Source organism: Ascaphus truei, chromosome 10 (assembly GCF_040206685.1).
Source record: "Ascaphus truei isolate aAscTru1 chromosome 10, aAscTru1.hap1, whole genome shotgun sequence".
NCBI lineage: Eukaryota > Metazoa > Chordata > Amphibia > Anura > Ascaphidae > Ascaphus > Ascaphus truei.
In genome coordinates, this window is record NC_134492.1 from 40,596,816 (window position 1) to 40,618,982 (window position 22,167).

Here is a 22,167-nt window from a genome sequence, read left to right on the forward strand (position 1 = left end):
AAGTTTTATTTTCAACCAGGTTCCATAGAGCCAATGCATGTGCAGAAATGCAATGACACACATATGCGTTTCATACACGTTCCATAGCGACATGCATTCGCAGAAATTTATTGACACGCATATGTGTTTCAACTAGGTTCCATAGAGACACGCATGCGTAGAAATTAAATTATACGGATATGCGTTTCAACCAGATTCCATAGCTACATGCATGTGTGGAAATTCACTGATATGCGTTTCAACCAGATTCCATAGCTACACGCATGCCCAGAAATTCAATGATACGCATATCCATTTCAACCATGTACAGCACACTACAGTAGGGTATGTGCGATTATTAATATTGAATATTTTCTCTTTACAGGCCAATACATCCAGGAGCTAGCCTGGTAGAAGTAGAAAAATAAAAGAACATTATAAAGTTGGAAGAAAATATGTAGGATTGCATTATTGATTTAAACTTTTTGTTGGCAGTATAAAAAAAAATCTCTAAATTTCATTATTGGTGTTTTCAAGTTTCTATTCAATACCATTACATACAATTCTAGACACTTACAGCACAGTATATACAGCGTGATACAGTATAAAGTAGGATTATGTGAACATGAGTGATAATAAGTGACGGGTTTTGCATTTTGATTTTTAAGATACAGGTGCGCCGACGAGTATTCTAAAACTTGCCTTAAACTTGCCTTGGAAAATCTGGGGCTATCACCAACAAGATCCAGGTACATGCTGGGTACATGCTCCAACATTTCAGTGACATTTCTGCAGACTAATGGCCCATCAGATTAAAACAGCAGGGGTCCCTGGCACTCCCATTCAGTTTGAATGGGCCTGCCAGGGACCTCCGCTGTTAATCCGATGGGCCATTAGTCTGTCTGCAGAAATGTCACTGAAAAGTTGCAGCATGTACCCAGCACGTACCCAGGATGTACCCAGCATGTACCCAGTATGTACCCAGCATGTGCCTGGGTCTTGTTGGTGATTGCCCCAGATTTGTTTTAGAATACTCGTCTGCACTACAGTACAATACCTGTACAGGACCTGTAGCTCACGATCGCCCACTTATGTTTCTGGACGGTAATGCAAACAACGCTAAAATGCTATGTTCAGCCCTCTGTCACATTGTGCGCAAAACGCACGCACATTTTTACAACAGAGACCGACCACAGCGCTACATGGGTACATATGAAATCATTTCCTCCTTTTGCAAAATAGCCCCCATTGTGCATTTACATATTTTACATGAATTTACATTTTTAGAATATTGTTACCAACATAAAATTAGTTGGGGATTCAGAAAGCCACACAGTTCCAAGAGATTATTATCTAAAATATGCACCTGAGGCACAGTCTTAAAAAAATCTGTTTATTTCAAAAAGCCTCCCAAGCCATTGCTAAATTCAGATTTCAGTTTCACGTCTTGGGCCAGGCACATCAAATTATGGTTTGAAAAACAGCCAAGCCAGGAGTTGGCATGATGTTAAATGGGATGTGCCTTCACGGGATTAAATAAGTACGGGTTGGAAGTAACTCTTTAAACAATAACTCAAGTTGGAGCTCATCAACTTATTCAGTTACGGTACAATCCTCTCCTTACAACCTGGGACATCTGGACCACTGCACTTTAAGATAAAAGACCAGCACCGTACAAGAAAGAAAAAAAGCAGGTTCACTGTTCCCCACAGTGAGTATTTCTGGAACGGAGCCTTTTCCTGTAACAATCCTTCTTAACTCCTTTATGACACGTTTTCACTGTTACAGTAGATGGTTTCCTTTATCCAGTCATTGAATATTTGTGAAGGAAATTATGTATTTGCTTTAAATGTTGATATGTATCTTTTCTACAGTGTATATATACAATAGTTATGGGACATTACAAGTTCTTCATAAGCATACTGTACAATTATACTATGTTCATTAGTAAGGGGTTTATTTACTCAACACTGGAATCTGTTTTTAATGTTGTCTGTTGTCTTGTTAGTATTACCTAATTCTGGATCAAAAATAGTAGTGATGATAGAACTATATAGCAGCCAGAACATGATGGAAATGCAATGATTCAGTAATCATGCAATTGAATTTATATTACCAGTTACTAACTTACAGATGCAGTCGCCATTATTTTAAGAAATCATGGCGCTGTTTTCGTGTGCGCTGTTGTACTCCACGCGGCATGAACGCGGCCAATTGCCCCAGGCACACGTGTTTATTGCAGTTGCTTTGTTTGAATTTCATGGATTATGCTCAATTAAATGCAATGAAATTAATGAATTGTAATGTGTACAGACAGTACTGTGCTACAGTGTCAATTTCAGGTGTTTAAAAGCCACAACACTAAAATGCCATTTTATGCACTCGCCTGCACTTGTTTCTTAAGGCGGTACGGTTGGAAGAAATCCCGCGCCATGACATGGGTATTCCGAGGTATACACCGCGTGATTTGTTAAAAGAATGGCTGCTGCATCTGTACAGCACTACTTTAATTTCAAAACCAAGGAGCCCACATTCTTAGTCTGGAAGTCTTTAGGATTAACCCCCACTTCATCTTTCCCCTGCATTAATATTTTAATATTTTTATTGTTTTATTCTTTATTGTTGAATATGCCAATTAGGGGGTTTAGTCACCAGGTAGACACAACAAAATGTGGTGCCCGCTCACCCTTAGTAATGCATGTGAGGCGGTGCACTAAGGGAATAATATACGTAGAACAATTAGGACAATCAGCCCTCACAGATGAAGGGAACGATAGTCCAAGAAAGGTCCCAATTGTATGCACTCAGATCCTACACTGTGGTATTCTAGTGATAGGGGATAATGCCCACTTCCATGTCCGATAGAGAGTATGATCAACAGATTTGTTCAGTGAAGAGTATACATTGAAGAATGAAATAATAGAGATCATTCGGTTCCTGGAATATATAGTGTACATAAAATAATTTTAATGGGTATATTTATTAAAATAAATTACCTCTATTTGCTGTGGCTGAAAATTAATTTGCAAGGCAGTCCTACAGCACCTGTTGTTGTCCACAAAATACTGGGAGGTCGTTGGTTCCATGCAGAAAGCAGCCAGATCCTAATCAATGGACCTTTCATTATTTTTATTTTTATTTTCATACAATACAGGACTTTTTTCCGTGGTTTTTTAATAATATTTTTATTATTTTTTTATGGTATACATTGGTCGCAACAAAATTATTTTATATTTTTCTCTCATTATATTTTTTAGCATGGTAGTCAGTAGCTTACAATATTTAGCTATATAATTATATTTATGCAATACATTTTTTTTTTTTTTGCATTTTTAAAGTTTATTGGTGTGTATGCTTTCAGTTAACATAGGATAACATACATCTTTCTGCTATTTTTAATACTGCAGACGTGAAAATAGTTAAGGATCATTAGTAATTAAGTGTCAGATTATAGCACCTGAAGGGCGCAGTCTCTTTTTTTCTGTATATATATATATTTATTGGACAAGAGACATACCATGTTGAATTAAGTTAGCTTAAATAGCTGTAGCAACAGTTAGTAGCAACAGTAATTTATGTGTCCATGGTAAAATACAAGGAGAGCATAGAGAGAAGTTGCAACATATCTTTAATTATTTACACAGATTGTTGTTGTACTTATGGTAATAAGTACAAAGCATGTGATAAAGTCGTGATTTAGCCACAAGCAGTCATGGTGGAAAAGGTGCTCAGATATAGCTGCCTGGTGACAGCACTAAATTGCCTGTGTTAAATCACTGCCTAGAAAAGGGGGTTCTGCAGGTTCTATCTTGGTTGCTAGGCAGGTTCTCTGCCATTTAAGGTGTAAAGCAAGTGATAAAGCAGTCATAAGGTTTGTAGCATTGGAAAGCTTAATTGCTTCCTATATGGGGTTAATAACACAAAAACACCGTATGCTGTCCCTCCTTGGTGGGTAATTACAGGTAAAGCTAGTCACTGTTATTAAACTCTAGCTGTATAGGAGATATAAGTGTGATAACAGTAATACGCTGTATTAAGTTACTGCTGAGGCAGTTTCTTTAGACTTGTATTGGAGATTTAACTTATTGTTCTGACTAGTCTGTATTGCGATAGATGGAATATCTACAACTGAACACAGAGCGATCGCTGTTTAAAGACAATTTGAAGTATGCTTGTTTTGCTAACATTTTATATACCAAAAGCAATATGTGCAGGCAGAAATGCTGTCCAGTATAGCGTTAATATTTTAGTATATCTAAGATCTCAGAAATGCAAAAATTGGGAAAAATCCCTAATTGGTGCTTCCAACTCTTCGCTGTGATATATTGTTGAAGATAAACAATAAATTCTGTTTCTCTGGGGATAGCAAAGAAACTCTAAATTATTGTAGGTATTAAAGTGTGGGGCTGATGTGTAAGCAAAGCCCAATTAAATGTGGAATAAATGCAGTCTCCACCTCACCTGTCTCCACCTCACCTAATGTCCCGTGCCGGGTAAGGGGGAGAGGGGAGGAAAGGAACATAACACCGAAACGGACCCTGCATGATGGAGCTCTCCCTGTGAGTATCCAGACCAAGTCCCACAATTCCACACGTTGGCGAGTGGTTGACAATGCCCACACTGGCTGATGAATGAACAGTCCCGCTCTATTACATAGACTTTCAGGTACTCACAATACCATTCTAAGAAAAATCTTAGTTCCTTCAGTCTTGGGATCCCATGAAGGTAAAACGAATGAAGGTGAAAGATGGAGCACAGCAAAAAGAAGGGCTAGCAACGAAAAGGCGTAATTCGGCAAAAAACGTATCAGAGGACCTTTTTCTTCCTTTTTTTTGCTAATATGCCCGTTAATTAGTTCATTTTCTTCACTGCCTCCAGCCCTTCTTTTTGTTGTGCTCTGTCTGTTCACCTTCATTCGTTTTACCTTCATGAGATCTCCGAGAAGCGCAATCACTGTGTCTGGTGCTCTTCACTGACATAGTTTTGGGGAAATGGCACATCCCTGCTACAAGTGGTACAGTATATAATGATATAGATATGCTACGCAAGTATAAAAATGAAACAATAAAGAATTGTTTATTACTAATTATAAGTATATAATAATAAATGACTTTTTTATTACTTTGTCCTGTTCTTCTCCTTGTTTGTTTTTCAAAGGAACTGCGTCATTGTCATGTTAGGAATCAATACAGGTGAGTAAATAACATATATCTTGCACAACAGAGGACATGAATACTTGTTTTCTTAACTCCACAGAGGACACAATGGTTAAGAGGGTTGCTGTGATTGGAGCTGGAGTCAGTGGTTTGAGTGCCCTCAAATCCTGCTTGGATGAGGATCTTGAGCCCACCTGCTTTGAGAGAAGCACTGACATTGGGGGTCTTTGGAGGTTCACTGTAAGTGGAAACCACATAGTGTCAAATGAACATTTATATAAAATCCTCTAAATGTAATACTCACTGTATTCTTATGGAGTACTCTGGAAGTGCCAAAAATACTTTGAGGACTACTGAAATTGCTATGGATTTTTCTTTTTAAATCTACAGGTATGTTCCATATAGCACGTGATCCAACATTATCTGCACTTGAGTTGTGGGTTTGTGTTCATCATTATTGGATTCGTTTTTTCTCAGTGGACATAGAGTATTATTCAATACAATGTGAAATCACTGATTTAGTGCTACAGCAAGGACATTCCCATTCAAGTCAATGAGACTTTCCATGTGGTGCTGAGTAGTCAGGGATATCATACTTTATTAAATAAGCCCCATAGTATTGGGTATGTAAAGTAGTGTCCTTCTACTGGTATGTTTGCCTGGCAGAGTTGTAAGTAAATGTGCTTAATTTACACCTAGTTGAGTCATTACAATTTGAGAAATGGGCAGCATGTGTATATTTTGTTATCAGAATAGTACAGGTCTCCCACAAAAATATCCAAAATTGGAAATGTAATGTTACGAGCGATGGTTTTATGATTAACAGAAGAAAAAGTGCAGGGTTACTGTATGTCTCTGGATTTATACTGAATTTCCATGCTTGTTTTCCAAATCCCAGAGCAGTGATTTTAAACAATGGTTTCTAAGAACCTTTGGGTTCCTTTTGTATCCCTAAATGGGTCCCTGATATTTTCAGGTCATTTGAAAATTGTACCAAATACAGAAAACTTAACAATGCATCAGATCTCAGGCGTGCTATTAAAGGGGGTTCAGGTTCCTTACAATGCATCTGATCTCAGACACATTATTAGAGAGAGTTGGGGTTCCTTACAATGCATCTGATCTCAGAAGCGCTATTGGGGAGGTTTGGGGTTCCTTACAATGCATCCAATATCAGATGTATTAGAGAGTGTTGGGGCTCCTGACAATGTATCTGATCTCAGACAAGCTATTAGAGTGTCGAGGGTTCCTTACAATGCATATGATCTCAGATGCGGTATTAGAGAGGGTTGGGGATTCCTCAGAATTTTACAATATAATTATAGTGTTCCTTAACCAATTTTTTTTTTTTTAAAACACTGCACTAGAGGAAAGAACAGAAATTCAGGGCAAACCCTTTAGGGTACTATTCTATAAGCCTCGATAAGCCACTTATCGAGCACTTCTCAGCCAAAATGCCTACTGCTATTCAGTAAGCCTCAATAAGTGGGCGATAAAGGCATAAATCACCCAAATTTTCAGCTGTCAAAAAAAGATCGCCGGGTGAGCGGCGATAAGCCACTTATCGGCAGGTTCTGAAACTCGTGCAATTCTTGAAGCCTTGATTAGCTGATTGAGGCTAATCATGGCTCTAGAAGTGGCGAGTTTCTCCCAAAAGCCTCACGCCAGGAAAAGTTGCCATGAGGCTGGAGAGAAGCTGCTGAGAGGTGGCGAGAGAGCACTTAGGGGAAAAATGCATTTTTCCTGCATCATAGTCATGCTGGGAGTCTGCGGAGCTGATACCTATTAATATCAGCACTGGAGGCCCCCGACATGAATCCCCTGCAATTAAAATGCATTTACAGGCAACTTCATTACCTTAGCGGCCTAAGGCAATGAAGGGGTTAACTACCACTGTCATGTTTATTGGGGGTAGTGGGGGTGGGTAAAGATGGTATTTGGTCCTTGGTGGGTGTTTAGGCCTTGGAGGGGAGGGGGCTAAATTAATTTTTTCTATTTGTTTTAATTGTTTACATTCAATTGTTTTTAAATTTGGATTAGTACATTTGAGGATTGGTTAGCATTTTGAATTAATTAATTGTTTTGTTGGCTAGTGGTTTAAATAATTTTTTTGTTTTTTTGGCTAGTGCTTTTATTTATTTCATTGATTGCTTGGATAGTTGTTTATTTAATTGTATTGTTTTGGAATAACATAATTGTAATAATTTTGCTATTTTGCTGATAGATATTTATTTGCGGTGTGTAATATTAGGCTATTTAGTTCTTTTATTGTTGGGGTGTGTAGGTGCTTGTGTATTTCTTTGATTATTGTGTATTTTGGGCCCTAATTATTTTTATTAGGTTGACCATTGAGTGATATAGTGGCTTATCATGCCCATATTATATGGGTATGATATACCACTGTGCCAATCAATGGGTACAGGATGGGTATAGTGGGGCCGGGGTAGGTGGTTAGGTGGGTGGGTAGAGGGGAAGGGGGTTAACTCCTTAATTACTATAGCTGTTATTAACTGATAAGGCAGGGGAGCGCAAATCTTTGCTGCTGCGCCACCCTGTCTACCTGGCTTGATGCTCGTGCCCCCTCCCTACCTTAGAGCTGCGTCAAATGACTTTGCGGGGTCATGTGACGTCACATCATGTGACCCGCAGCGTCATTTCACGTCAGTGACGTCACTTCACATGAACCCGTAACGTCATTTGACGCCATGTTGCCATGGCGACACGTCACAGAGAGTCTGAATTCCGGTAAGTGAGTTACAGGGGCCTCACACGATCCCCGGGCATTTAATTTAAATACATTGGGGAAGAGTGCAGGGCCTCTGCAACCGCCCGCGCCCCCCCAGAAAAATCTCTCGTGCCCCCCCCCCCAGTTTGTGCACCGCTGCACTAAGGTGATAAAGGGGTTAGGGACTTTTAGATTGTAATTTTTCTTGTTTTCTTGCTGGCATCGGAGGACATGGACCTGAGGTAAGCTGACGAGGACACCCTTCATGATGGCAGGGGTAAGTTTAACCTTTTATTTACTTTATTAATACTGGCTGGCTAATGTTTGATTTTACAAAGTGTCCCAGAATTGCTTCAAGGTATGACCAATGCTGCCAAAATTGTGCACACATAAATTCTACAGACAATCCAAAAGAAATCCAATGGATCAATAATCACATGAAAACACTCCCGTTCAGCGTCTCACTGATAGAAACAATGTTGATAAATGTGAAACCCTTAAGCTTATAAGCTCCGTGTGTTCATGACTCAGCCACAGGACGGGGTAATGATGTGGTAGGGAGGATATAAGCAAACAGCGGAGCCGTGTCTCCAGCAAGGAGACTATGACCGGCCACTGACTCACCTCGATCCTCCGCCACTGCCCTCACAAGCCCGGTGTCACTCACGGTAGGAATCCCCGCCGGGGGGGGAAAAGGGGGTATATTACTCACAGACTTGACATGCCGAGTCCAACTCCAATGCTGAGAAGAGCTGCTCTGATCCGGGAGTGTAGCGACGCGTGCTCCAGCCAATGCAGGTAAAGTAAACAAAAGGGGGTAGTCAGGCGGTGCACAGCTGCCTTCTGGATATGAATAATGAATGAATTATTATTCATATCCAGACGGCAGCTGTGCACCGCCTGACTACCCCCTTTTGTTTAATGTTTGATTTTAGAATGGGCAAAAGCACTATTATCCATATGTGGATAATAGTAATGTTGCCCATTACTGTACTCTATGTGTTTGGGGGGTGGTTGGGGGGTAGAGGAGGTGGGTAGTAGGGTTGTTGTGTTTATTTTTGTTTCTTGGGGGTAGTGGGATTGGGTGAAGGGAGTAGTAGCCCCAAGGATGGATGTTTAGGCCTTCCAGGGGGTAGCGGGACTGGTTAACTCTTTCATTACCATAGTGGTTCCCACCGCTATGGTAGTGAAAGGGTAAACTCCTCCCACAACCTTCCAGGCAGGCCTAAACACCCACCCTGGGACTACTACCCCCTTCATCCACCCCCTCTGCCCCAAGAAAAAGGCTGTGGAGATTTAACCCCTTTAGTGCCTTAGCAGCTGGGCGCTAAAGTAATGAAGCTATTTTAATATACATTTTAATACTAGTGTAGATGAGCAGGGGGTCTCCACAGCAGAACCACATTGATTTGAGGTCTGGGGACCCCCTACTTCCCGAGATACAGGCCCCATTATGGGGTGCCGGTACCTCCTATGCATTTAAATGTCTCGCGTTGGAATAAAATGCATAGGAGATACCGGCAAACCATAACGGGGTCTGTATCTTGGGAAACAGGGTGTACCCGAACCTGAAACCAACGCGGTTCTGCTCCGGAGACCCCCTGCTCATCTACACTAGTATTACAATTTATATTTAAAACTTTTGATCGCTGGCGAGATATACGCAGGGAGAGGTGACTCTCTCTGTGCAGCTCCCTCTGCCATCCAAAACAAATCGCCTGGTGAGGCCTTTTGAAAGGCGATCATCAAGTCGCCAGGGTCTCTCCCGGAATTTTGCTGACACAGGTAATCGAGGCTTTCTGAATACCGTGATAGCAACGTTCAAAAAACAGGCGGCGAAAACGGCCTGGCAATTTATTTATTTATTTCCCACCTTAATGGAATAAGGTACAAATTGGAAATATTTTGCCGTAAACGAAATGCCAGAGAACAGGAGGCCATGATCTGAAGCAAGTGGGAGACATAGCAGAAATTGCTTCAATGTTGCAAGGGGGCTCATCTCCAGTCATCAAGCCCCCCACCCAGTTCCCCACCCAACAAGTCAGGGTTTTCAGGATATCCCTGCTTCAGCACAGGTGGCTCAATGAGCCACCTGTGCTGAAGCAGTGATTGGACCACATGTGCTGAAACAGGGACTGAATCGATAACTGCTTCAGCACAGGTGGCTCAATCAGTCCCTGCCTCAGCACAGGTGGCTCCTGAGCCTCTGATTGAGCCACCTGTGCTGAAGCTGAGATATTCTGAGAACCTGACCTGGTGGGGAGAGGGGGGGGGGGGCTTGAGGACTCGATTTGAGCACTTTTGGGGTCAATATTCATGAAACAATAGGAATACAAGTCAAATATCAATAAGTATATGTTTCTTTTTACATTAATTGGAAGACATTGTGTTATGGTACTGTATCTCACTCCTAATCCAATCAATTGTCTGCATTGTCTTATATCATAAACACATAAAATGCATGTTTATGAACTAGCGGTGGCACATCTATTCCAGGAAAAGGTGGAGGATGGTAGAGCCAGCATCTACAAGTCTATGGTCAGCAACATTTCCAAGGAGATCATGTGTTACAGTGACTTCCCCATGCCAGAGGACTTCCCCAATTTCCTTCCCAACAGAAAAGTCTTTGAATACTGCAAGATGTATGCAGAGCAGTTTCATTTACTGAAGCATATCAAGTTTCAAGTGAGTAGCACAGTACAGCAACGCCTCTCTTGACTGAATGCATAACACTGACCCATAACATCTGACATTAGACTTGGGGGACAGCTGCATTGGTTAACTACATAGTACATAGTACAATTATAACTTTACAAGGCTTACCTTGGGACAGAAAAGGCTTTCGCATGTATGTATGTATGTATGTATGTATAATTGTATGTATATACAGTAGCACCGACAATGTATGCAGCTCTTTACTTACAATCGAAGGTACAGATGTAGAAAGACACTGTCCGCGAGGCTGGGGAAAGTGTCTGTCGAGATCGCGCTGCCGGGGTCCATGCTTCTCAATGGGACCAACCGCAGCATTAATCCTTGGTGCTGTGACCACCGCGGTCGCGTGACCATGAACGGCTGTGGCACCGAAGACGTTAAGTCTAGCTACAGCTGTAAATAAATTTAACATCAATGGGAATAAGTGCACCAGGTACATGACAACATAAGGCAACAATGGAAACCCTACTCCAAAGAGCTTCCAATCTAAGTGTTATGTTTGGAGGCTTACAGCCACATTAGGAGTAAAAGTGCATTATTAGAAGTGCAGTCAGGGGAGGTCAAGTACATCTGGAGGTCGTAGTAGAAGTGTAGAACGTTTAATGAGATGCTTCTTTTAAGAGGTGGATTTTCATCTGGATTTTGAATGTGGAAAGTGAGGTTGCTTGACAAATATTGAGTTCCATAGGCAGGGAGAGATTAGTGAAAAGGGTTTAAGATGGGATAAGTCTGAAGACGTAAAAGGTGCAAAGATGAGACAACCTTGGGTTGAGTGTAACAGACGAGTAGGGGTGTAACGAGAGATCAGAGTTGGGATATATGGAGATGTAGAGGAGTGTAGAGCCTTAAAATAAAAGATAAGAATTTTGTAGTTTACATAGAAATTAAGAGGAAATCATCAGAGAGTTCAGGAGGTTGGAAGCAGATACTCACCTAGAAGAGCAGCAGATGATTTGAGCAGCAACATTTTGAATGGACTGTAAAGGAGGGAGGGATGAAGAAGGGAAGCCAGATAAAATAATGTTACAGTAATCAATAGGGGATAGAACAAAGGCATGCTTTAATGTTTTAGGTGTAGTAGAACATAACAATGTGTGGCAGGACGGCCTCGCGGTGGGGTCAGTAAGACGCTAGACACGATGGGAAACGTTCAACTATAGTGGTTTATTAGCCACAACCAAAATAAAGTACGGGTGCACTGTCCCTTTAAAAACTACTTTCTAGAAATTAAAGCCTGTTCCCTTTAGGGAAACTAACTCACTTCTTGAGCCCTTACTAACAGGACAGCCAGCTAATCTGGTCATGCTCAAAACATATGCAACACAAAGTATAACCAATAAGTGTAATAATAAAGTCTTATCTGTAAAGCTCCAAACAGCAAACAGGAACACGGTTCCGGGGAGCAGGCTGTGTCCAGCCTCGCAGCAATGTTTATCTTTATCCTGGGTTGGGGTCCCAGCTGGTCCCAGCAGCAAAGCTCCTCACAGGACTGGGGGACCAGAGCAGCAGCAGCTGCTATGGCTTCCTAGCCGGGAGAGTTCTCTCCACCTTCACGTGGAAAAACAAGCTCACCTTGTGTGAGCAACTTCCTGCTTTTTAAACCTGCAGTCTCTCAGGCCTCCTACTTAATTAGGCTACAGGTGTGCTTCTTTCTGTCTGAGGAGATTAACACTCTGTGAACTGGCTGCAGCGTCTCTCCATTCACTATTCCAGCCTACTGAGTCAGTGACTCTGTCACAAATGTTACAAGGAAGAAGCAGCAAGATTTAGAAACATTGTTCATACAGTATGTGCGGACAAGGAAACGGAGTCGAATGTAATCCCTATGCAGCGTGGCTGGGTGAATAGTAGTGTTATTGACTGCAATGGAGATGGGAAACAATAGGACCTGGTTTAGGAAAAATGGGAAGTTCTGTTTAAGCTATGTTAAGTTTGAGGTGACAAAGGGCCATCCAAGCAGAGATTTGTCAGTCATTTTTGGCTGGGCTGCAGGTGTTAGAGCAGGTTTAAATATAGAGTAGTTGTGAATCATCAGCACTGTTCCTCCCCCCCCCCCCAGTGGGAGATACACAGATTCTGCTACATAATGTGTGGTGCAAATACCTATTAAGGTCAGGAGAGCTGAGCTGATCTGTGATGGTGGGAGATCAGGACAGGCTTAGATTCTTCTCTGAGCTCTTCTCATGGTGCTTAGCGCCTCCAGCAGTAGTGGGCTCCAGGATGTTCAGAGGTCAGCCCCCACTAATCTTTATTGGGGACATCCACTGCAGATCTACTCCCAGCGATGCAAGGTCTCAGAGGCTCCCTACCTCTGGATGGTACTTGACACTGATAGTATGGGTCATCTTCCATGGTCTGATGTTCCCTAAGCCACCAGGCTAAGGGTGAGCATGCTCCTCCCGCTATGGGAGAGACTGACAGCTCTCTCCTTCCTCTCTCCTCCAGAGCAGGACTCACTCTAAATTCGGTAGTCCCCTAATTAGGATAGAAGGGGCGGGCTCATGGTCTATACCTATCCCTTATAGGCTTACACAGGCCATGAGTCACCACCTTACTCCGGTCCATCATAGAGGAGCACAAAATTAACCCCTTACAGCCTGCAGCTAGCAGGACTTACATAACAGGACGGGGAAAGATAGGTAGAATGACATACTCTGTTACATATAGAAAAGAATAAGGGGACTAAAACTGAGCCTTGAAGTACACCTACAGTACAGAGAGTTCCATAGAGACACATACATCTGTGGGTTTCAAGCATGTCAAAGAAGACTGGGGATGCAATACAGCTCCAGAGGACCCTCCACCTCGTGTGCTCCTGGCTTTTCAAGGATCAAATGTCCCTCTGTTCAGTCTGCGCACACCAGAATAGGTTGAAGTGGTTCCACATGGGTAGTCCGTCCCCATGTGACTTCCCCCGGTACTCTGATCAAAGTGATCCAATGGTCCTACATGTTTCACTGCAATGAAACACGCAGGACCATTGGATTGGGGGAAGACACAAGGTGGAAGCACTTCCGTCCATTTTGGTGTGTTCAGACTGGACAGAGAGATATTTGATCTATTAAGAGCCAGAAACACATGAGGTGGAGAGTCCGCTGGAGCGGTGGGGCTGTGTCAGTGGAGAAAGCAGTTCAGCTACATTTTGCATGGTAAAGTAGCGATCATGAAAATTCACGATTAGGTTGACACAGCCTTTAAAATATTTCTTGTGCCTTCTGTAGTTTTTTTTATGCAGAGGAAGGGCATCAGTAACTTAGAAAGCAGAATGGTTAAATGTGGAACTTTTCATCTGGGAAGGGCTAAAAGACTGTACATTAATCAAGGAAGATAAACAACAAACACTGTGTGTGGGTTCTGATTTGGGCACATATTTACTAAGAAGTCTTTTGTCATAAGACATCTTATGGTCGTGAGGTGTCTTCTAGCCCCAAAGATGTCTTATGGAAAAGCACTGCTTAGTAAATAAGGCCCGGAGGTCCATATCTGTCAAGTTTAAAAGCTCATAATGCGATGTTACCTAAAACAGTAACGACTGTTATTTTCCCTTTAGTTAACGCGTATCCACAAAGGAAATTGTATGCAAAAACAATGTCTATTGTATATCTCATTAACATAGGCTTAATTTAAGTATGCAAAGTACTGTATATTGAAATGATTTACATTAGTATATTTTCTAGGTACTCTATCTCGGGTGGGAAAGAGAGAGAGTTTAATCTCTCTCCCTTTAATGGATTTTAGCGGATATGCTCTGTTAAAGGGATTGCCTCTTTTTTTATCTCATTATCACTAATTGCCATTATAGTTAACTCATTGCTCTTTTCAGGAGAAAATATGACTTAAAGTCCTTTAATTAATCATTGAAGATATTCGGCAAGGCTTGAAGTGACGTTATCGTAGGTTAAAGTCCCTGCAAGTCATTCAATATTGCTTTATGGATCTGCCCCTGAATGTTTTCTATGATTACTCTCAGACAGTGGTTTGCAGTGTGCGGAGACACTCAGATTTCCCCTCTACTGGACAATGGGTTATTGTGACAGAAACCAATGGAGAAAAGGAGACGGCCATCTTTGATGCAGTTATGATCTGTACTGGTCAACACGAGAAACCCTTCTTGCCCCTGGACTCGTATCCAGGTAATGCTTCAGTAAAGGTATAATATATGGAAGGGGCAGTAAATTATCTCTAATGTTTCAGTGTAAAGAAATTAGATCCCCTGTTGTGTTTGTTTCAACTTTTTATTACGTAGCGAGTGAAGTAAAAACATCCAACAAGACTCAGACGTCCCCAGCATTGTCTTCTCGCTGGAAAGTTACAACAGGGTCTCTTTACCTGTATTTTAATACTCAACTGATGAATCAACTTTCTCTTAAATCATCAAGCCTAAAAGATCCTGAGTATCCCTTTGCACGAAAGACACTTTGGCCCATCTTTACCAAGCGGTGTAATTCTATAAGACTCTGTAAGGTGTATTCCAGAGCCAGAAGGTTTCCTATGGCAGAGCATTGCATTGTAATCCCTATATGGTATGTACCTTAGCTAAAAATCTTTGACATTCCCCTCCCGAGACATCAGGATAATTGTTCAGACATTGTTAGCTTCCGGGGACTGGGGGGTGGGGTTTGCATTATTCAGCTGTACTAGAATATTACACTGGAGTTTAATAACTAGGAGGGAAAGTATATACAATGACTTAATAGGCTCTAGTGTGGGTCTGGAAAATTGCTTATGGGTGGAACAATGGCGCATAGAAAAAATATAAAAATTCTGGAAAAAGGTAAAAACTCTTAATAAATAATTACAGCCTAATAAAAAGATAACATACTTTCCGTACACAGTAGAAAGATTAAACTTCTATAGTGAAGAAGGCCAATATGGGCACACAATCCGGATCTCCAATTAGATAGTAACATAGTAGATGAGGTTGAAAAAAGACATATGTCCATCAAGTTCAACCTATGCTAAATGCAGATACTTTATCCTATATTTGTATTTATAGTACTTTGATGCAGAGGAAGGCAAACAAAAAACCCCAGTGAAACATTATCCAGTGATGTCTCATAAGGCTGCAGACCCACTGGCACTGACCGCGCCCATGCTTGAGAGCGGTGACGTCAACAGCTTTCCAAGCATGAGCGCCGGGTGTCCTGTGTATTTGGCAAGCGCGCGCAGGGGGGCATTGGGGACTTGTTGAGCTCACTTCAGACTCTCTTTATTTGTCTCCCCAAGCGCCAAGCTTGGGAGAGCTTGTGTGCCCGTGAAATTTAAATGGCAGAAACTAAACTCAGTAAGCGCTGCGCTCAGCATGCCCAGAGCTAGCGTGGCCGCAGCCTAAGAGGGAAATTAAATTCCTTCCTGACTCCAAATAATGAATATCAAATTTTCGAATAGATCAACATCCTTCCCATGTTTACATGTTTGTTATATCCCTGTATACCTTTCCTTTCTAAAAAGACATCCAACATTTTTTTTAACTCATCTATTGTATCTGCCATCACAGTCTCCATGGGTAATGAATTCCACATTTGAACTGCCCTTACTGTAAAGAACACTTTCCTTTGTTGCTCAGTAAATCTCCTTTCCTCCAACCTTAAGGGATGACCCTATGTTGTTTGTACTGCCCTTGGGATGAATAGTTCTTATGTATTTTTATGAAGTGCTGCCCAAAACTGTACTCCATATTCAAGGTGTGGTCTTACTAAAGCCTTATAGAGGGGCATAATTATGCTTACTTACCTTCTATCCATTGCACGTTTAATGCCAGATATGTTTGTGTGTGTGTGTGTGTGTGTGTGTGTGTGTGTGTGTGTGTGTGTGTGTGTGTGTGTGTGTGTGTGTGTGTGTGTGTGTGTGTGTGTGTGTGTGTGTGTGTGTGTGTGTGTTGCCATCTCTGTGTGCTATCTTTTTTTTTTTTACTAAATAAACTTGATGCCAGCACACCAGAGTGCATTGAAATTAATAGTTTCGTAAGATTAAGCATCTGTGCCATTTACAATTTGTTGTTTTAATGCTAGACGTACAGTACAGTATCATATTGCTTTATAAAACGAAAACACGCTAAACCAGTTTAGCCCATTAAATCTTTAACCCTAACAGACCATCTTTTATGTTGAAAATTGCAATGATTACGATAGGTAATGGTGAATGATATTAATTAATTTGTTTAATTGAATGAGCCATAGTCCTAATTAATTTGGATTGGCTGTGATTATCCTGGCTAATCTGAATTGATTAAAACAATCCTATTATAATTTGACGCCTAATCTGATTAATCTGGACTGAGTTTATTCTAGTTTAAACAGTCTCAGCCTGTGATGAGATGATTGAGACGGGTTAGGCTAAGGCCCCAGTGTGCACGCTTCGTGTGTGATGGGGTGCCTGGCGGCGCTGGTTACCTGAGTCAGCATGGCCTGGTGGACTCCAGGCACAGCGGGCGCTCAGTCATGACATCATGTGGCTGGTTCACCCTCATTGGCTGAACCGTCGCCGTGACGTGGCCAGCGCTCCGTCCCCACAAGAAAAGACAAAATCCTTGTCTTTACAAATGTGGTCGCGCATTGTAGCAGGGCCGGCCCCATAGAGGGCCGCACCTTGTGTGCACCGCACACGCTATCGCAGCCACAGCCACTGGGGACCTAGCCTTAAGCATATCGGTGCTCATCTAATTTGTACGAGTTGAGTTTATCATGGTTGGTCCGATAATGCTAAATAAACAGTTCTAAACCCAAAGGCTTTGCTTTTTCTCCACAAAGGTATTAACAAGTTTAAGGGCCAAATTCTACATGGTCGAGAATACAAGATGCCAGTTGGGTTTGATGGTAAACGAGTATTGATTGTTGGAATGGGTAACAGTGGCGTGGATCTCTCTACAGAACTTAGCAGAGCTGCACAGGTAGGTTTGAATTGTACTTATTTCTACTAAGAAATGTTATTTTCCAACAAACATACAAAATATCTGCTATTTTATTAATAGAGTTGCTCATCTCTCAAAGGTGCAGTCTTTCCTAGGATCACATGTTTGTAGATATGGTGAGATAGAAATTGCATACCTGCCAAAAAGGGCCACTGACAGGGGTAACATCCCAATTAACAGGTTCTCCGACCTAATGTAAGCTTTTGGTGCCAAGTCAGGGTGGCATAGTGGCATGCATAGTGTGACACTTTGTGCCTCACAAACTGCAGTGTGTTCATTGTCAGTGTATAGATACCAAGCGTAATTATACATTGCGACATGTTAGTTAGCAGCTAATAGATAATCAGCATCATTATACAGTGCAGCATTTTTGACATCAGCGGACTATTAATTCTCGCCCCCCCTCTAACCAACCACTCCCCTCTCTCTCCCCCCTCTACCCCACCCTCTCTCCCCCCTCTACCCCACCCTCTCTCCCCCCCTCTACCCCACCCTCTCTCCCCGCCTCTACCCCACCCTCTCTCCCATCCTCTCTCTCTCCCCATCCCACTCTCTTCCTCCCCACCTCAACCTCCCACTCTCCCCTCTGCCTCTCCCCCTATTAGTCCCATATCTCCCCTCACTTTCTCCCCCCCCCTCTTTCTTCCCCTCCCTCTCCACCCTCTTTCTTCCGCGCTGTCCCCATGTCTCCCTCTGCCTTCTTCCTCCTGTCCCTTATCTCTTCTTCCACCTTCTGCTCCCCCATCTCTTACTACCCCTCTCCCTTCCCCTCTCTCCCAAAGCCCTATCTCTCCCTCCCCCTCTTTCTAGATCCCTCCACTTTCCCTATGATAGCGCTTCCCTCTCTCCATCCCTTTCTCCCTCCCCTCTCTTCTTCCATCCCTCCCTTCCTTCTCCTCCCCCCCTCCCTCTCCCTTCTACTTCTCTCTCCATCCCTTCCCCTCTCCCTCCCTTCCCCCATCTTTCTCTCTATCTATCTCCATCCTCCCTCTCTCCCCCTCCTTTCTCTCCCCTTTCTCCCCCCTCCTCCCTCCTCTCCATTCCCCATCTCTCACTCACCCCTTCTCTCTCATCCCATCCTCTCTCTCTCTCTAACCCACCTTCCTCTCTTTTTGTATTCCCCTCTCTCTCTTAGCCCCCTCTTTTTCTTCTTTCTCTCCCTCCCCTTCTGGAGAACCGGGGAAACCGGCTGGATATTAACACCGACGCTCTTTTGTTTCACGCTACCAGCATTCATGGCAATGGTAGTACTGCGACTCAGCAGGCCCTGCCCTAGGGTATGAGCTTCCCTTGGGAAAGCCGCCCTCCTCCTCCTCTTTCACCCCCTCATAGTCTCTCGCCCACTCCTCCTCCCTCACCCCTCTCCTCCCCTCACCTCCCCAAATTCAGCCCCCTAGTCACGTGATATAGCCCACAGTGGTCCCACAAATGTCTATGACGCTACTCTGTATTCATCAGTAGATATCGTACATTGCAAGCAGACAGGTGCCCCATTGTGCTTTGTGTCACTTGGTGACAGCTACTCCTAAAAGGAAATAATCCAAAGACACCAAACTCAGCATACAGTACCCTCTAGTGGTGCCCCAAATGTACTGCACCTGTGTCTTATAAAGTTTAGTCCATACACTAAAGGTATGCCTTACAAAGACTGGGCTTTAAGTAAAGTAATTTAGGGTCCCTACCGAAAGAAAACCCTTGCAAGAAAAATAATGAGTGGGAGTACACTAGCCTTCCAAATGCCATGTTTTGTGTTATTTGTTCAGTACTGTCTGTACATTGGGAATAATGGTAACACTTATTCAATACATAGAAAAACAGAGCGCAAACTTTTCCTCTTTTCTCATCTACTTTCCTCCGCTTTCATCTCCTCTCCTCATCTTTCATCATCACAGCACTTATTCCCTCACCTACTGTCTCTGTAAGTCTCCCACCATACCTCTTAGATTGTAAGCTCTTCGGGGCAGGGATTTCCTTTCCTATTGTCTGATTTTGCTGCATTGATTGTTTCATTTTAATTCCCTGTACTGTATTCTTTGTGAAGAGCTGAGTACACTTTTGGCGCTATATAAATAAAGACATACAATACAATACCCCTTTCCTCATCTCTCATCCCCTCTCCTCCGCTTTCATCTCCTCTCTTTCTCTCTCATATCTCCCCTCCTCTCTCATCTTTCACCCCTTTCCTCATCATGGCAGACACCGGAAGTCAGTGAAGGCTTCTGAGTCAGACCACTGGAGCGCGCTTCACCGTGGCTCTCCTCCCCCTCATTTTGACTGCCACCCTGCTCCAACTTCTCTGCCACCCTGCTCTGCTCAACGCTCCTGGCGCCTTCCTCCTCAGTTACTGCACTGCTTGGCTGCTCTGCTCATGCGGTCCTTCTCTCCCGCCGCCGTCCCCAGTGACATTGCCACCCCTAGGCGGTGCCTTACCTTCTTACTGCCTAGGTGCCACGGGAGACACGTACTTTTAACACTGGGATCACTTTCACCAGACGGTACAAAGAAGTTGAATAAACGGCGTTTATTCTGACAAGCCAGCAAACATACAAAATACACAATTACAGCATACACACTCACCAACTGGGGGCCTGGGAGGGAGACTCCAGTCTCGACTAGGTGCAGGGGCCTGCTTCAGGTAGGCTTACCCTGTCTTCTTCACGTCCCGGTTCCTCAAAGTGCTATTCTCGCAATAGCAACTTTGAAACTCCCACCAGTTGAGTCTCCATCAAACTCCAACATTATTCTGGTACTCAGATCGGCAGCGTTCCTTACTTAGGCCTCGGTGCCTATTCTTTTTATGGAGAAGGAGCCACCGGCCAATCAGAGTACGGATCGAGATGGTGCCGCCAATCCCTAGCCGGGGGCTTGCCCGACTGCACCAATCAGAGGAGGGGGTGTGCTTAGGCACTCAGGACCACCCCGTGATGACAGGGCTACTGGCGAGCAAGACATTGGACTGGCCAATGGAAATCGCGCCTATGCGGCTCCGAGCCGCCAACTGCTTCCCCTGGCCAGCCCTATACCTCCTATTGGATAGGCACCTCAGTGTCTGTGGGGAACAAAGACTCTATCCTGCTGAGAGCCTATCCCTGGACCTGATCGTCCACACTTCCCCGCTCACCATTTGTCCTGACACCTAACCACTCCCAGCCTTTGTCTTGATCCTGCATTTATGTGAGTCTGTTAACCCCTACTATCACGCTAGGGACGGCCCTGATTCTGCGAGCAACCCAGTTTCAGTGTTTTAGTGACACACACTCCCACCTTCACATATACACAGTGCCCACAGTATATGCACACTCACACTGAGCCACAGCCCACAAATATATACACACATACTATCAGCACACATACTGTATACACACAAATTCCATTGACATCAACACACAAATACACACACTGACATCGGCACAATATTCCTCTCTAAAAAAATTATACATTACCTTTTTTTGCTCTTTTGTGAACTTCAGGGAGACTCCTAAAAATTCAGGTAGCTCCCTAGCGACCTGCAACTCTCCTGTTTTTCAATATATGTTGCAAAATGTTGGTGCTTGTTTTAAAATTTCTACCACAGCAGCACATAAGATACTGCAGTTTGTCCTGGAGTTCATTATTAATCTCCTTCCAAAGGTTTAAAAGCTACAGAAAAATAATAGACAAGCTTGGAAGAAACTTGGCATCCAGCCGATGGGAATGAAATAATCTCAAAATAAATATTATTCTAAGGTGGATAGTCTTAACTTTAACTATTATCACCATTGATTTAACTTTATATCATACTTTATTGTATTACTAGCTAAAGTGCCCGGCTTCGCACGGGTTGCAGTACTCTGGAGTAATAAAGTCTGGTGTCTCACAGGTCTCCCTCCCTCTCCCCTTCTCCCTCTATCTTTCCCCCCTTTCCTCCCTCCTCCCTTTCCTGCCTCCTCTAACCCCTCACCCGCACTCCCCTTCTCTCTCTCTCCCCATCATCTCCCTCCCATTACTTTCCTTTAATACCTTATGATGTCCCCAATTATTTCCGCCTCTCCCTCCCCCTCTCTCACTCCTTCTTCCTTTCCTCCCTCCTCTAGTCCCCCTACTCCCCTTTCTCTCTCCCTCCCATCACTTTCCTTTAATATCTTATGATGTCCCTAATTCTTTCCTCCTTTCTCCTTCTCCAGCATTCTTACTTTCTCCTCCTGTGCCAACTTACATCCTCTCTTTCTCCATTTGTCTGCTTTGTGCCAACTTTAAAGCTAAACATGTGCTTAACTATCTGTGTGTGTATCGATCTAGCTATGTGTGTATCAATCTGTTTATGTATCTATCTGTATGTGTGTGTGTGTCTGTTTCTAGTTGTGTGTATCTATCTTTCTCTGTGTGTATGTGTATTCAACTTTGTGTGTGTGTATCTATCTGTGTAACTCTATCACTGTGTGCATCTATCTGTCTGTGTGTTTCTATCCTTGTGTTTGATTATGCACCCAATTTTTTTCTGCCTCTCTTCTCACTTCCCCCCCCCCACTCCCCTTTGCGCTCTCCCTCTCTTCTCTCTCTCTCACTCATCTTTCTCCCCCCTCCCATCACTTTCCTTTAATATCGTATGATGTGCCCAATTCTTTCTGCCTCTCTCGCCTTCTCCAGCATTCTTACTTTCTCTCCATGTGCCAACTGACTTCCTCCCTTTCTTTCTCCATCTG

At 43.1% G+C, this 22,167-nt stretch overlaps 1 protein-coding gene across 2 annotated transcripts in view; it reads left to right on the top strand.

Annotated features, from left to right (window-relative positions):
• Positions 1–1,487: 1,487 nt before the first annotated feature.
• LOC142503882 (dimethylaniline monooxygenase [N-oxide-forming] 2-like) overlaps positions 1,488–22,167 on the top strand; it is a 41,339-nt gene continuing 20,659 nt past the window's right edge. Inside the window, exons 1-5 of one of the 2 annotated variants that reach the window (XM_075616763.1) lie at positions 1,488–1,690; positions 5,236–5,375; positions 10,357–10,545; positions 14,546–14,708; positions 17,325–17,464. In XM_075616763.1, the coding sequence (XP_075472878.1) occupies positions 5,244–5,375; positions 10,357–10,545; positions 14,546–14,708; positions 17,325–17,464 (624 nt within the window). In that variant the 5' untranslated portion in view covers positions 1,488–1,690; positions 5,236–5,243. Of the gene's footprint in view, positions 1,691–5,235; positions 5,376–8,113; positions 8,138–10,356; positions 10,546–14,545; positions 14,709–17,324; positions 17,465–22,167 lie in introns of those variants that run through there. The other variant, XM_075616764.1, reaches the window with a different exon arrangement.